This window comes from Eutrigla gurnardus (genome assembly GCF_963514095.1).
Source record: "Eutrigla gurnardus genome assembly, chromosome: 22".
NCBI lineage: Eukaryota > Metazoa > Chordata > Actinopteri > Perciformes > Triglidae > Eutrigla > Eutrigla gurnardus.
In genome coordinates, this window is record NC_139933.1 from 832,501 (window position 1) to 848,750 (window position 16,250).

General features: G+C 44.2%; 3 protein-coding genes across 5 annotated transcripts in view; 1 reads left to right on the forward strand and 2 right to left on the reverse strand.

Annotated features, from left to right (window-relative positions):
* LOC311032992 (X-ray repair cross-complementing protein 6-like) overlaps positions 1 to 3,738 on the reverse strand; it is a 5,761-nt gene extending 2,023 nt beyond the window's left edge. Inside the window, exons 1-7 of one of the 2 annotated variants that reach the window (XM_084040123.1) lie at positions 3,685 to 3,738; positions 3,421 to 3,508; positions 3,043 to 3,126; positions 909 to 1,021; positions 691 to 832; positions 365 to 616; positions 106 to 292 (exon numbers count right to left, since the gene is read on the reverse strand). In XM_084040123.1, the coding sequence (XP_083896249.1) occupies positions 106 to 292; positions 365 to 616; positions 691 to 832; positions 909 to 1,021; positions 3,043 to 3,126; positions 3,421 to 3,460 (818 nt within the window). In that variant the 5' untranslated portion in view covers positions 3,461 to 3,508; positions 3,685 to 3,738. Of the gene's footprint in view, positions 1 to 105; positions 293 to 364; positions 617 to 690; positions 833 to 908; positions 1,022 to 3,042; positions 3,127 to 3,420; positions 3,509 to 3,625; positions 3,646 to 3,684 lie in introns of those variants that run through there. The other variant, XM_084040124.1, reaches the window with a different exon arrangement.
* Positions 3,739 to 3,945: 207 nt separating this feature from the next.
* xrcc6 (X-ray repair complementing defective repair in Chinese hamster cells 6) lies at positions 3,946 to 8,171 on the reverse strand. The gene is made up of 13 exons (XM_084040690.1): positions 8,127 to 8,171; positions 7,339 to 7,422; positions 6,900 to 7,012; positions 6,682 to 6,823; positions 6,356 to 6,607; positions 6,097 to 6,283; positions 5,768 to 5,954; positions 5,424 to 5,592; positions 5,158 to 5,319; positions 4,945 to 5,074; positions 4,696 to 4,796; positions 4,487 to 4,603; positions 3,946 to 4,389 (listed from the first exon to the last, which is right to left on the reverse strand). The coding sequence occupies exons 2-13, from the start codon at positions 7,409 to 7,411 to the stop codon at positions 4,190 to 4,192; spliced, it is 1,833 nt and encodes a 610-aa protein (XP_083896816.1). The 5' UTR covers positions 7,412 to 7,422; positions 8,127 to 8,171; the 3' UTR covers positions 3,946 to 4,189.
* Positions 8,172 to 8,924: 753 nt separating this feature from the next.
* desi1b (desumoylating isopeptidase 1b) lies at positions 8,925 to 12,550 on the forward strand. Of its 2 annotated transcripts, XM_084039882.1 has the most exons (6): positions 8,925 to 9,277; positions 9,434 to 9,455; positions 9,705 to 9,774; positions 9,894 to 10,003; positions 10,560 to 10,682; positions 11,443 to 12,550. In XM_084039882.1, exons 1-6 carry the CDS (start codon positions 9,190 to 9,192, stop codon positions 11,522 to 11,524), a joined length of 495 nt encoding a protein of 164 aa, XP_083896008.1. In that variant the 5' UTR covers positions 8,925 to 9,189; the 3' UTR covers positions 11,525 to 12,550. The 2 variants fall into 2 exon arrangements, with proteins under 2 accessions (XP_083896008.1, XP_083896009.1); XM_084039883.1 differs by lacking the exon at positions 9,434 to 9,455 and having other exon boundaries at positions 8,925 to 9,299.
* The last annotated feature ends 3,700 nt before the right edge of the window (positions 12,551 to 16,250 follow it).

Sequence of the window (16,250 nt, forward strand, 5' to 3'; positions counted from 1 at the left end):
TGACTGAAAAGACACAATGGACAAATGCAGTGTCATGAATAGAAAAAAGGAAGTGCCACTGGACTTTTATCTGCCTGGAAATGGAAATGTGTGTCTGATCTCTACCTGGACGAGGTTCTCTTCTTCTGCTCTTTGGCCAACACCCTCTTCTGCAGCTCGTCCAGCTTGCCACAAGGCTTCAGCTGCAGCCCCAACTCGCTCTCATCCTCGGGTGGACTCACGATGTCACGGAAGAAGGCCGCCACGTCGAAGCCGCCCGGTTTCAGCAGATGCATCAAATCGATGACGACACCTGAAGAGAGCGAAGGAATCGGTCACATGAGTCCACGCTTGACGGATCCAACCCTGGAAGAAGAAGACATACCGGTCTCTTTCAGGTCGCTGGCCTTCGTGCGAGCCTGTCTGTCTCTCGTGCTGTCGCCCCCGTGTGGGTCGTCCCTGCACGTGAAGATCATGAGCCTCTTCTGTGAGAGGCGGAGCTTGATGTCGCTATAGAGGTTGGCGCAGCACCACAGGGCGTCGCCTAACGACGTCTCCCCGAAGCCCATGGTCTCCGCGGCGAGGGCGGCGCCTCCCTCCCCCCGCAGAGCATCCACCTCCTGCACTCGCTTTGCACCTGGAAGACAGAAAGGGAGCAGCCAATCAGGATCAGCAGTGAGGAAGGAAGCGTTTAGAAATAAAGTGGCTCACCGGGTTCGTTGAGGTCGTGGTAAACGTAGACGTGCTTGAAGGAGTTCCTGGGGTTCTTGCTCTGCTCCGTGCCGTAGAAAACCAACGCCATCAGGTCCCTGCTGCTTCTGATGATCTTAGTGGTGTACACACTACGCACAACCTACCAGCACACACCGAGCATCACGATGTTAGACAGGAGGATGCTGCGTTAACCTGACAAAAAGAGAAGGACTTACCTGCATGGTCAAGTCGAAGTTGGAGGGCTCTCCGTCTTCTCCTTTGATGAACATTTCCTTGGAGGCATCGACCAAAAAGACGAAGCTGTCTCTCCCCGTGACCTTGTACTCTCCTAACAAACACACAGAATCCGTGTGATGACATTGGAAGTACAGATATAAATATATGCATACAGGACGATGACATCGTAAAAACAGATCTGAGAGAGTGCAAGTTAAACTAATTATATATCAAAACGTGCCGTTCGATCGGGATCGGCGTGCTATTGCTTTTCTTAGCCGAACACAAATTTTTCCCAAAATTTCCCGAAAATTTCCCCATTGAAATGAATGGGACGAGCGAAAAAAAAGGAACAGTCATTGTAGTTTTTCAAACGTCTGCTGCTCAGGCATACTTTCACCTAGAAACTCCATTTAAACTCTAAAACGTAGACACAAGTCTTGTGTCCTGGTGTGTCAATCCGCGTTTCAATAGGTCATATAGTTTCTGATCAATCACTGTTCAATGACCATGATCGTTTTGGGAGAAATCATGAGATTACAATGGGTGTGTATTGCGCGGAACCTTCTGGGCTAGAGTGGATGACATCATCGCTTAGAGTGTGAGGGCTCCTCGAAATACTTCAGATTTTTTTCCTTTCCAAACTCCTCCCGGCCACAATCTTCACTCTACACACGTGATATTTTCCAATTTTGTAGACAAACTTGTCCTGTCTCTCACAATTTGCTCAAAAACTCTATGAGATTTACAGAATTTGAACTAACAACCTCTAAGCGCGGCCAAGTCGGTTTTTCTCCCAATCGACTGCAATACAAATTGAGAAGCAGATTTTCAAAGAAACCTTAAACCAGGTCCATTTCTAACTCGCCCTAGCGTCCACATTTCTGACACTGGGAAAAAATTAAAGTTATCACTGTCTTCAGCAGAGTCTTGTGGCGCTAACGGTGTGAACATTTTGGCGATAGGAGTTTCGGTGTGAGCGTGGCAAGCTTTTGTTCGGACCCTCCACGAAGCCGAAATGGAGAAATAGAGAGAGGCTTGACGGCGGTCATACACACGCGCCGAGGGCCGTTGCTATGGTGACGGCACTCTGTGGCTCTGATCTTGAGAAGTGACAGCAGGTGTGCTCTGATTGGTGGACAGGACAGGAGCAGTCAGTGGGATTTGTAGTTTGTTTTGTCAAACATCTTCTGCTCAGGCATACTTTTTAAAGTTTTGTTTAAACTCCATTTAAACTTTAAAATGGAGTCACAAGTCTGTCTATCTCTCTCTGTCTCACTCAGAAGTGATAGCAGGTGCGCTCTGATTGGCCGACAGGAGCAGTCAGTGGGAGTTGTAGTTTTTCAAACAATACATAGTACCTAGTAGTTCTCAGTACTTGAGCCTCAGTAGTACTCGGTAGTACAGATTACTTGAGTGACAGCTGAGCTCGGTGACATGTACTGCCAAACAGTTGAGTGCATAGTACCTTGTAGTTCTCAGTACTTGAGTCTCAGTAGTACTTGGTAGTACTCAGTACTTGAGTCTCAGTAGTACTGAGTACTTGACTGACAGCTGAGCTCGGTGACATGTATCAAACTCATCAAACTCATCAAATACACAATCCAACAACTCCAAAACGCTTTTGTGGACAAGTTGTGACCTGCACATTCACCATGCTATGTGATAATAATGTAACGTTACGAGACGGAGCCATTTTGGAGGTAAATTCATGCAAAACTGCTGATGCGCGTTCCTTTCAGGGACGGTTTTTCAGCAAGCAGTCTCTGTGTTTGCCTCTAAAACAACTCTGTCTCGTTTGAAATCTTGAAGAATCTCATCGTAATGTATACTGTACACTCCGGCAGTAGCCCCCGTGGCCCTTTCAAAATTTCCAGCGGGGTATTTTTCTAGTTATTAATATTATGTTTATTTTTCAAGGGACATCATGCAACATTACATTAAATATTCAGAAAATAAAAAAATGCGCGCACCAGATTTAGTAAAAAACTCATTTCCATCTGTAATCATGTAAGTGTGATGAAATGATGCAGTTGTTGAAATGCAACATGAGACCTAAAGAATAAAGTCCGGATCAGAGGGATGAAGGTAGCTGAAATGTTTGCTTTAATGGATGAAGTGATGGAGGCTCACCCCCAGACTGCTCCCCTTCCTCCTGCTCCTCCTCGTCCTCCTCATTGTGGTAGTAGGTGTTCCACTCGGCCATCTGTGCCGCTCCTGTTAAAGGACTCAGCAGTTCAATGACACATCAACAGGAAACGTACAGTAATAATAATAACAATAATAATCATTATAATTATACATTGTGTTTGTAATGCATTTTTCATTTCAAGTTTGCTGCTAACTTGGTGTAACGGACAGTCCTCCAGTCTACAATATTAAAACCAGCCCATTGAGTGATTAAGTACCTATTTAAATGATCATACAATTAAGATATAAATAACACGTTATATTATAAAAAGTAGTGCAGACGTCTCTAATAGTTTAAAGGTGTGTGTGATGATTTCTCACCTGAAACATCATCCTCAGAGTTTTCCCACTGACACGCCATTCCAGCCACGAGTCGGCACTTCTGCTCCCAACTGTTCAACGCAGCACGCTGTCAAAATAAAACCAGGAACAATGGTTTCATTTTCACCTCAGAGAGGCTCCAGTTGTATATTTACATGTCGCAATGTTAAACCAGCAGAGAAACACACAGGAGAACTCCACATACACAGTCTAACGCTGGTAAAACGTCCCTTTAAACGCCTGAATGTCCCTGAAGATCATTACCTGCTGCTCGTCAGACAATCCTCCAGGAATCCAACATTCAGTCTGTCAAACCTGACTCCCCATGATGATGTCAGAGCTCCCTCCCCCTCCTCCTGTGCAGGCCTGCCCTCTCATTGTTTGGGCCGTGTGGCAACACAATGCTTAGCCATGATGAAGGTATGAGGTGTTTCTTCAGAGACACACCTTCTGTTCCTTGTTATGAGAAGAACTGGAAATGCTGCTTAAACATCCACAGCACAGAAATAAGACTAGAAGCAGGGCTGGAAGGGTTTCTGTTTGTTTTATTCATGAAAATCAAAGATTATCACGTGTTTGTAATCACTCATATCAAACAGTTTGAGAGCTCTAGAACTAAACCAGTGTAAATGTACAAAAAGTAAATCAATCAGGACGGTTTCTCCTTTAAACACTTGAAATGCGTGACTTTAAGAGAGTGTAAAGAGTGAAAGAGTGCAACGACAGACACACTGACGTGAACCAGCCTTCCACGTGTACAGTGAACGCCTCACGAACCCAGCTGGGCCACCAGAGCGTCCATCAGCTCCTGCTTCTTGGTCCCGGTGGTCCGAACCCCGAACTGCTTGCAGGCCTCCTTCAACATGGGCACGGTCAGCTTTCCCAGGGTGCCGTCCTTCACGCGGGCCCGCAGCTCGTCTTCCGGCACCTCCACCTTGACCTTCTTCTCGGCTCCGCCTCCGCCGTCGGCTGCAGGTTCCAGCATGGAGGGAAAGAACCAAAGCCCTTCAGATACAGTGTTTTAGGGCAAAGACCGACTAACTACGGGAGAGTAAAGGAAAATGACCTGTTTTGCGTTTGGCAGCTGGTTTGATTTCAGGGTTGTAGTGGGCAGGGTAGACCAGATCTTTGACCTCCTGAACCAGAGGACCTAGACGCAGGTCTATCTGGTCCACTTTGGGCACTGAGTCAGAGAAGAGGAGAGACAGACGAAGCAGTTAGACGACAGAACAGGAAGTGGTGTTGGACCGGCCCCGGGAGGATCTGGACTCTTACTGATGAGGTCCTCGGTGTCCTCTGTGGCCACCATGTCCAGAGCCAAGGCCTCCAGGTTCCTGTACTGCTGCTGGATGACGGGGTTCTCAAACGCATCACTCCTGCATCCCCGAACCAAGGACCACAAACACGTTACAAGAAACCAATCATGTATGCAACACACACCAAGGACACTTCCATTTGTGTTTTCTTCTTCTTCAAATCCACCTCCAGGTGTCTCTGAGCCGGGACCGGTGTAAAGCCCCGTACCTGTATTTGAAGCGGAGCTTGGAGACGATCTCCTTCATCTTGTCCACCTGGACCTGCGAGGCCGTCGGGCAGCGGGGAGGATCCAGAGTCCTCACGTCGTCGGCGAACGGCAGGTAGATCACGTTGAACCCTGAGAGAGACGAGGCGTTAAATTCAGAGAGAAACGCCAAATAAAGTGAAGAGAAATTAAAGCTGAGCTCAGCAGGATCTGACCTGGAGGTGTCGTCTGCCCCCGCCCCTCCTCCACCTCCTCCCTCTGAGGCACCAGGGCAACAAAGCGAGGCGGGTCGTTGCGGCGGGAGACGCAGCGGCACAACGCAAACACGTTCCTCTCGCTGCACCGCTTCAGTAAGGCCGAGATCAGACACGCGCTGCCTGGAAACACAGAATCTGAGGTTTGAACCTTTCTATACGTCGTTTAGAAGTCAATCAGACAGACAGGCAGGCAGACAGGCAGGCAGACAGACAGGCAGACGGACCTTTCACGTCGTCCTCCTCAGGATAAAGGAAGGCGGCAGGCCGGATGTGGTGGTGACGTTTGAGCTTCTCCATGGGTTTGAACCCGATGAGAAACATTCCAGGATCTTCAAACTTCTTGATGGCGCTCACCTCGTCCTGCTCCATCACGATCTGCTTCTTACCGTAAACCTGAAGCAACCAACAGACAACAACATGACATCACTGATGGTCACTCACAGGACTCCCAGCACCTGGACCAACCCGGGACTAAATACAGGTTCATTTTGGTTGTCAATCCCAAGTATGATGAGAATGTAAATGTTTGAATAAGAGAAAACCCAAAGGAGCCTATGTGCAGTCCGACCTGGGCTTTCTTGATCTCGCTGGGCAGCAGCAGGCTGCCGGTCTGGGTGTGGAAGGTTCGGGTCTTGCTGTTGACGCGTTTGTTGGTTTCCCTGTAAAGTCTGACGGATGCTGGTTTCCGAGCCGTCACGGCGGTTGCATAAAGTCCCACGGCGACGTTGATGCCCTCGCCGAGACACAAGCGTAACCTGGAGTGGTCAGAGGGGAAGAGGTGGAGGAACTACGTGACTGAAAAGACACAATGGACAAATGCAGTGTCATGAATAGAAAAAAGGAAGTGCCACTGGACTTTTATCTGCCTGGAAATGGAAATGTGTGTCTGATCTCTACCTGGACGAGGTTCTCTTCTTCTGCTCTTTGGCCAACACCCTCTTCTGCAGCTCGTCCAGCTTGCCACAAGGCTTCAGCTGCAGCCCCAACTCGCTCTCATCCTCGGGTGGACTCACGATGTCACGGAAGAAGGCCGCCACGTCGAAGCCGCCCGGTTTCAGCAGATGCATCAAATCGATGACGACACCTGAAGAGAGCGAAGGAATCGGTCACATGAGTCCACGCTCGACGGATCCAACCCTGGAAGAAGAAGACATACCGGTCTCTTTCAGGTCGCTGGCCTTCGTGCGAGCCTGTCTGTCTCTCGTGCTGTCGCCCCCGTGTGGGTCGTCCCTGCAGGTGAAGATCATGAGCCTCTTCTGTGAGAGGCGGAGCTTGATGTCGCTGTAGAGGTTGGCGCAGCACCACAGGGCGTCGCCTAACGACGTCTCCCCGAAGCCCATGGTCTCCGCGGCGAGGGCGGCGCCTCCCTCCCCCCGCAGAGCATCCACCTCCTGCACTCGCTTTGCACCTGGAAGACAGAAAGGGAGCAGCCAATCAGGATCAGCAGTGAGGAAGGAAGCGTTTAGAAATAAAGTGGCTCACCGGGTTCGTTGAGGTCGTGGTAAACGTAGACGTGCTTGAAGGAGTTCCTGGGGTTCTTGCTCTGCTCCGTGCCGTAGAAAACCAACGCCATCAGGTCCCTGCTGCTTCTGATGATCTTAGTGGTGTACACACTACGCACAACCTACCAGCACACACCGAGCATCACGATGTTAGACAGGAGGATGCTGCGTTAACCTGACAAAAAGAGAAGGACTTACCTGCATGGTCAAGTCGAAGTTGGAGGGCTCTCCGTCTTCTCCTTTGATGAACATTTCCTTGGAGGCATCGACCAAAAAGACGAAGCTGTCTCTCCCCGTGACCTTGTACTCTCCTAACAAACACACAGAATCCGTGTGATGACATTGAACGTACAGATATAAGTATATAAGTATATGCATACAGGGCGATGACATACAGATCTAAGAGAGTGCAAGTTAAACTCATATTATTATTAATATTATACTTATTTTTCAAGGGACATCGTGGAACATTACATGAAATATTCAGAAAATAAAAAGATGCGTGCACCAGATTTAGTAATAAACTCATTTCCATCTGTAATCATGTAAGTGTGATGAAATGATGCAGTTGTTGAAATGCAACATGAGACCTAAAGAATAAAGTCCGGATCAGAGGGATGACGTGATGGAGGCTCACCCCCAGACTGCTCCCCTTCCTCCTGCTCCTCCTCGTCCTCCTCATTGTGGTAGTAGGCTTTCCACTCGGCCATCTGTGCCGCTCCTGTTGAAGGACTCAGCAGTTCAATGACACAACAACAGGAAACGTACAGTAATAATAACAACAATAATAATTATAAGATGTATTTGTAATGCATTTTCATTGTTAAAAACAGTGTAAAACAAATGAAAAACGTTGTAAAAAGCAGGTTTACGACCAACACAAAGAGCACAACGTTTACTAAGATGCTTTTTAAAAAGAAACGACAGCTTCTTCTGGGAGTTTGGACTGGATTCAAACACCTAAACACACATCTCTGCTAAATATGATGCATCCAGGATCGAACCTCGTCACACCCACAGTACACGATCGATTAGATTATGATCAGTGATCATTTTGGATTATGATTGATTGATCAACGTACTGACTCGTTGTTTTCCTGCAAAACTTCCTGCAAAGACTAAAAAAATCAATAAAAAAGTGTGATGCTGATATTCAAACAGAAATTAAAAACTGCACAAAGGCGTGCAATCATTGTGTTAAATTAAGACGTTATTAATATCTTACTAACGTTTAACCGAGGTTTTAATTTCACCAAGACTTTAGCTAGCTTAGCTTTTAATTAGCCATTGTTCACGTCATTCAAATGTCGGGGTTGCTAAGATACGTAATGTATCTTCCTGATGAAACACACGGTCTATAAATATATGAACCCGAAACGCTTTAAAACAACAATCCGGAGAGATTAAAGTTAGTTGAAGTGTCACCGTGCTGCTGCTCAGCTTCGTCCTGCACGTCCACACTACTTTCAATGGCTGGCGCGTTCACGTACGTTCACGAGCACGCTAAAACGCGCCTGCGACGTCTATTGGACGCTTGTCTGCCACTCTGAGATACTGACCAATCGCAGGGAAGTAGGCGGGGCTTTGTTTGCAGAGCGGTTCGACACCGGAAGGAAGGTCCCCTCTCGTGTTGATATTATTATTTAGTTTAAATTATTTCAATTATTATTAGTGATTTTGTGTGTATATTTATTTATGTTTGTTATTTATTTAATTGGATTTGTTTATTTATTTTCCAATTAGGATGTATTTAGCAAAGAAGAAAACTGTAAAGCCTTACTTGATTTTTTACGAGAAACTGGTTTAATGAAGATAATCTAATTATTTATTTATTTTTCATTTTATGTTGGTGTATATTATATATGTTTATTTGTTTATTTATTTTGTATTTCTTAGTTTTTTATTTCTTAGTTAATGGGACGAGTACTCTGGTTCAAACTCCAATCCAGTAGGTGGCGGTAATGCATTTTCAACGATAGTTGCCACCCGCCATTAAACAAGAGGAAGAAAAAGAAGATCCATACCCCAATCCAGTAGGTGGCGATAATGCACCTTTAACGATGGTTGCCTCCCGCCATTAAACAAGAAGAAGAAGAAAAAGAAGATCCACACTCCATCCAGTAGGTGGCGGTAATGCACCTCCGAGCTTGTCCAACGAAGAAGAAGACGGCTTCCCTCCTCGTGCCTGTACTTTTTTTTTTACCCCGTCATGTTATTGTTGACGTCAGTCCGTGACACAGCACTAGCTGTCAGCACCCGGCTTCTTCTGGATATTACTGGGAAATTAACATTTTATTTATTATTTTTCACGCGGCATACTTTTGTATCCATAATAATTCCGCGGAAAACATTTATTTTATTTATTTTTATTTTTAATTAAAGTTGTGTTTGCTAGCTGCCGGTGAACCAGCCCGCTCGGTGGATGTCAGTCAGCTAGCGTCGTACGCGGTTAGCTTCTTACTTTTTAAAGCAGTCCCGCTGTGTCACCATGGAGCAGACCGAGTCTTACCCGGTGAAACTCTACATTTACGACATGTCCAAAGGCATGGCCCGCCAGCTGAGTCCCGTCATGCTCGGTGAGTTTACGACCTGTTGCTTGTTTTCATGGAGGCCGCCGACAGGGCTTCCGGGCCGGGAACAGAGACCAGGAAAGAGCGGGGATGCTACTCGGACCAACTGAGGCCTTATTATGATTGTGAATTAATTCTGTTTTTACTGTTTTATCATCACAGGGAAACAGCTTGATGGAATATGGTGAGTGCGGCTTACATACTTCTTTTTTATACTTTATTGTTTATTTATTTTGCATGTTATGGTGTGCTCTATGGTGAGCATAGAGAAGAAAGGTGTTAAAAATATTAAAACAGTTAAAACAAAGTCAGTGTGATGTACATATTGTTCAAGAGAGGGAGTCAGCAGCTTACATACTTATTTGGGTCTTCTCACTACACATCCTGTCAACTCTTGATCTCCTACTTTTAAGCCTGTTTTGGTATTTTATAGGCACACTGCTGTCGTGGTCCATGGAAAGGAGTTCTTCTTCGTGGGAGAAGGCATCAATAATTGTCCGCCTGTAAGAATCAGAATCATCCTTTTATCAAATACAAAGCACTTTGCTGCTTGAGGTATTGAACAATGTAATGGATCAACACGTTTGTCTAAAGTGTGGTGTGTATGTGTGTTGCGTCCTAGGGTGGCACCCCCTTGGGTGGGCCTGACTCCATAGTGGACCTGGGCTCCACTGAGGTGCCTGCAGAGATATTCATGGAGTACCTGATTTCCCTGGCAGACTCCACATACAGGTAATTCAGGCTCACAGATTTACATCCCAGTAGACCAGTTATAACCCAGTAACCAACATTTTATTGAAAGAAAATCATGTTTGACATTGTCTTGAATCGTTGAATCTTCAATGCATTTAAAGGAGGGATGAATGGACATATTGATACACTTCAGTATTGTGATATATATTGTGATAAGTCTCAAAAAACTATTGTTTTTTAAAAACAATAACTTGCATGTAAAGAGATTTTTGGGTGAGTGGTGGTTAATTTGGTGTTGTGTTTAAACCCCCGACCACTAGATGGCAGTGTTGTAATGTAACTTCAGCCTTAACTTTTCCACTCTAATGTAGCGACGTAAACTGTGACAGGAAGTAGTGTAAGGTGGAATTTATTGAAACTTAACCCCAGTATCATCATACGTATCGTATCGGCAGCTTCTTTCCGACGTTAAGCTCAAAGTTTAAGTCTCACGCTTCTCACTTCTTCGTGTTATTTCTCTGTTATTTCTCTGCTTTCCTGCCACTCACCCACCCCGATGTCTTACTCTCCCCTCCTTCATCCTCTCGGTGCACAGACCCAACACCTACAACTTGTTTGAGCACAACTGCAACACTTTCAGCAACGAGGTGGCTCAGTTCCTCACGGGCCGAAAGATCCCATCGTACATCACAGACCTTCCATCGGAAGTCCTCTCCACGTGAGTCCCCGCCCATACATCACCCACCTCTCTGCCTTGTATTCATAGTTCATCTCTATCTCTGCTTATGCTGATGTTGTCACGGCAATAGAAATACTTAATTCCTAATGTGTGTTTAATACCAAAAACAAAAGCTGATCAGGGAAGTGTTGGAGATCGCTTAAAGCTGGGTCTGGAGTTATTCATTTCACATTTGGACTTGGATAGTCGTTCATATCCTGTCACGTTTGGACTCTGATGCGATCTTCCAGCCACCCAACCACATGAAAACAGCAGAAACTCTTATTCTGTCGTTAAGAGTATAATAGACTTTGGAATAGTTAAAGACAAATTCAGACATCTTGAATATATGTATATATTTCATTCATTTATTCATTTATTTAAAGGACAGTGCACTTTAATCAACTTTTCTGAAAATGTGCCAGTGTTAGCCAGCAGGCTAATTTTCAACTGCAGTCCTTTGGCAAGATGTTAAACGGACCACAAAATGACTATAATTAGCCTTTAGAGGCCTTTCCTCTGTAATAAAGTGGTCGTTTGGCTGTTTGTTTTATTGCATTGCCATGCATCACAACATGTGTGATGTATTAATATTGCAGAGTAATAGTACTGTTTAAATTGTATGAGTTCTGTTATGTGTCTCTCCCCATGCATCCTAGTCTCATCTTTCGTTCTTCGTTCCTCTCGACTCTCACACAGTCTCTATTTGTTTGGACTTCCCTTCAGTGTAACACACCTGTCTGCTGTGTTTCCTCTTTAGGCCTTTTGGCCAGGCGCTCCGTCCCTTACTGGACTCCATCGTCATAAACCCCGGAGGCAGCAACATTACTGGCCAGCGATAGACCGAGTACACATTAAAGACTAAACACGCTCTCTTCGGGGCTTTGGGTAAGAGTGGGACGCTCCATCAGCCTCCAGTCACATGACCACCTCTCTCTGAGAGCCTTTTTAAAGATCTTCATCCAATAAGCTGCTTTATTGTGCAGAGAGCTGCAATTCGATGATGTACATAATCGGATCAGAGAAGACGACTATAAGAGTCATTTTTAGCTGATTAATGTTCCAATTAATGAGTTTTTTTTAATCATAATTAATGACACCAGTAACCCTAACCCAGAACAAACATAATGAGTATCCTTGTTATTATATTTGATCAAACCGACTAGCTTTAAGAAGATAACTGCTCCCAGCTTTCCAGCTGACTCATTCTATCATAGTTGTTCTGTTTGACACCGTATCCGTTCCTTGGAGGTGATTTGAGATGAGCTTATAAGGTCACTTCACCCCTCAACCAGGCACATACAGGCTTCAGACACCTCTCATTATTTCTTCTTTTAACACGTTTTTATTATTATTAATATGTCAGGACTGCACTCTGAGAGCAAGGCCAGAGTAAGAGATCGTAAACAGGAAGGAAGCCACTCTCCCCTGTCTGTGTATTTGTGTTGTTTTACCAAATCTAAAGGGTTGTGTACTTCCGTGTACGAGTCACCTTTGATATATGGCTCCAGTCAGGAACATCTAATGATCACATCACACATAGGATTGTATTTTTTAAAGACGGGACCAATCACTCGAACATCTGTCTAGACTTTGAGTTTGTTCAGCTTGTAAAGACAGATTGTTTCATATCCAGCCGGGTGCTGAGTTTTGTATAGTTTGTGTTTTCCAGGACTTAACCAGGTATAATAAATAAAATGAACAGCAAACAGCCACGTATCTGCATCACTGCAGGCCATGAACCCTCCTTGAAGAAGAAAACAATGTCCTTGATGCCGTCAGTGTCTTTATCCTCCTTTCAGGACCGTTTCTTTGGAAGCATCAGTTGTTATTTTGGATGTATTTTCAATAAATAATATTTAACCTATTGCACTTATACTTGTTAATGCGTTAAGAGTGTGCAGATTTAAAAAAGTATTTAATTGTCTCAGATGTGTTTTTACAAGACCTTTTATTAAAATCTTGAATCTGAATCTGGCTCATCACTGTTCTCACATTCTGACGGTGCGATTCATGCAAAGGATAGGAATGTAGGTTTGTATAGGAATAAGAATGACCTGCCATTAGATTATTATTATTTATGAAGTATAGAATATTATCACATTTGTTATGTTATATATATATGTGATTATTTATGATTATTATAACAGTTATTAATAATAGTATTATTGTATAATATATATTGTATTATATTATATTATGAAGTAGTTCATAAAGTGTCAGGGACGGCCACAGGGTGGCGCTACAGGCTCACGGCAGCGATGTCAGCTAGTTTATGCCACACTAAACACATCTGGGTGAACATGTGGAGGATTGACTTTCTTATTGTCGCTGCTTCAAATCAGCTAGAAAATAAATTTACTGTAACTGCTGTAAAAACTGGCTCTTAATGCCATATTTAATAATTCTGATGTTTTCTGGCATCTTTATCCAACAAAGAGCCGACATTTAGTTCAGTTATTGCGTGTTTTAGCTGCTTGTTATTTCTTTGATGCAAAGAAAAGTCAAACCAAAGCCTTCTGTTGATTTTTTACAATCTTTAATATTTCATATCTTCAAAAGTGTTATCTGTTAAATAATCCTCTGTAAAGAATATTCGTAGAACACGTCGGGTATAAATGTGTTGTCATAAGAAGTACAGGAACATACATTATATACACATTACTCCAAAAGTACTACCCTGCAGAGGTTGATAGTACCAAAGAACTCCCTCCTTGTTGTACTTGTTTTAAAGGAGTGAAACATGGCAGCCGGTCTAAACACACGAAACACCCCGTCTTCTCTAACCGCTGCTGCTCACTGATCACATGACTGGATGTGATCCACAAGTGTTTGTTTCTCGGTCGGCCTGGTGGAAACCTCCACAACAGAATGATTCTTTAGACAGCCTGCCTGCTTGTAGTCGCCGTGTCGGACCGTACACTTAATCTGTGTCGCTGCGTTTTCCACTTGTGTAAGAGGCCGACGCATTAATGTGACTCCCAGCAGGTCCCACTTTAACTAACGGAGATCTCACGCCTCCATCATGTCTTAATGTTTCTAAAATCATTCACGTGATTCTCACAGCAATTCTCATAAATACACTTTAAAATGACTTACAGCCCTTATTCAAACAGTGAGTTCCATATTAAACATATTTACACAATATTCATAAATAAAGCAAAACACATGATCTGCACTACATGAATATATCCACTCTTAATGAACACAGGATGTGAGACATTTATCAGAATTGGATGAAAGAACAGAAGGAGAAAATAAATACAAACGTTGGAAGCACTTGGTCACAGCCAGGAACTTCTATTGCTCATAAAAACAGATTGAAACATTTTAAACTCACGACATCGAGCACTGAGAGGGGATTCTATTCCTGCAGGATCCTTCCATCGGGAGGAAATGACTCACATCACCAAGGAAGGAGATTTTTATCTTGTTCATGGTTTCTAGAATCGTGTCGGCAGTTTGTTTTTGTTATGAATAAGAGAATCTGAAACCTGTTGAGATCTGTCTTTGAAAAATATAGTTTACATATATCTCTGTGTAGTAATTACAAAAATACTTGGTTTTACTGGTGGCAGTTTATCCCTCGGTACTGAATCCTTAAGTAGCTGTAGACAGTTTTAATAATAATAATAGAACACTAAAATGATCTATTTCCTTCATCTAACTTGTGTGATTGACTGTTATAATAAAAGCATTATGGATGGAAGAATCAGATTTCTCTTACGTACATTTTCTTCTCTTACATGTTTTAAAAGCGGCTACAATAAATAATCTTGTGAACGTAGAGGAGGAATTAGCAGCTGAACAGCTCCCTGTATGTACATATTTAATCCAAGGAATACAAACATCTTACTTTTAGGGGATTATACACTAATGAGAACAGAATAATGAATATTATATTCCCCTTAAATCCTACACTGGTCGCTGAAAGACGCTGTTTAGCCAAATAACTTGATAAATGTCCTCCATCTGGGAAGATGTTATTTAATATTATCTATGTATGTAGAAAACAAGACATTAACACATTTAGTCTGACCTCCCAGTCCCATTATCATCCTGCAGAACAGTGTGTGTACGGAAGCACCTGTGTGTGTGTGTGTGTGTGTGTGTGTGTGTGTGTGTGTGTCTCTTAAATGAAAGTTTATCATCATTAAAACGGTTGCCGGTAACGGTTGGCCTCACCGGTAACGGTTGCCGTTCCTGAGGGTGTGAACTGTTGCATGTTTTTTTTTTTTGCTTTATCGGTTTCACAGACGAGATCAGAAATGCGTAAACGCTCCGGGCCTGGAAGTGCCTCAGCTGATTCCCTTTGTGTTGTTGGTTGTTGCCCCCGGCGATGGGGGGGGGACGGGACTCCGTTCCTCTCACAAACTCCGAGGAAAGAAAACAGTTGTTTTTCTATTTTTTCCACGTCTGCCTCTCCTCCCTTTTCTCTTTTTCTCTAAAGAGTCCCAGCCTCTGCCCCCCCCCCCCCCCCCCTCTGCTTGGATGGAGGCTGATGGGAGCTGACATGATGGTGGCATTGTCCTCACCATCAAGTTAATGTGACCCCGGGGATATGAGAGAGAGAGGGGGAGGGAGAGACGATGGAGGAGACCTCATACTCGGCCAAATGTAGAATAAAACGGTAGTTTGCTTAAAATCAGGTAAACAGAAGTTAAAGGGTTTTTTTCCGAAGCAAAATCATTTACTTAAAAAAAAAAGCGTATTTGGCCTTTTGCTGCAGAAATACTGAAGTTATGAAATACTCGTTAGAATCGTATTATTCCAGGATTTATATAATCATTATAGGGAGAAATAAATATATGACGTTTCTGGATCCCTTTTGTAACATGCAGTGGTGATTTCGTAGCTTCGAGGAACATAAAATATACACTTTCTTGCAAAGAGTTGGAGCATTAATTAGCATGTTGTATCTCAATGAGACTCCAGGAAGTTGCTGCACTTATGTATTTTGGACCTGTTGCTAGGCTAGGCTAACAGGCAGCTAACGTTCAGCTGTGAGAGAGAACTTGATTTCTTTTCATCATCAGTGTTGTACTGTCCCTTTAAGAGGGAGGGAGGGGAGGGAGCAGTGGGCAGAGTTAAGAAGTGTTGTACTGTCCCTTTAAGAGGGAGGGGAAGGGACAGTGGGCGGAGTTAAGCAGTATTGTACTGTTCCTTTAAGAGGGAGGGGAGGGAGCAGTGGGCGGAGTTAAGAAGTGTTGTACTGTCCCTTTAAGAGGGAGGGGAGGGAGCAGTGGGCAGAGTTAAGAAGTGTTGTACTGTCCCTTTAAGAGGGAGGCGACGGAGCAGTGGGCGGAGTTAAGAAGTGTTGTACTGTCCCTTTAAGAGGGAGGGGAGGGAGCAGTGGGCAGAGTTAAGAAGTGTTGTACTGTCCCTTTAAGAGGGAGCAGTGGACAGAGTTAAGAAGTGTTGTACTGTCCCTTTAAGAGGGAGGGGAAGGGACAGTGGGCGGAGTTAAGCAGTATTGTACTGTCCCTTTAAGAGGGAGGGGAGGGGGCAGTGGGCAGAGTTAAGAAGTGTTGTACTGTCCCTTTAAGAGGGAGGCGACGGAGCAGTGGG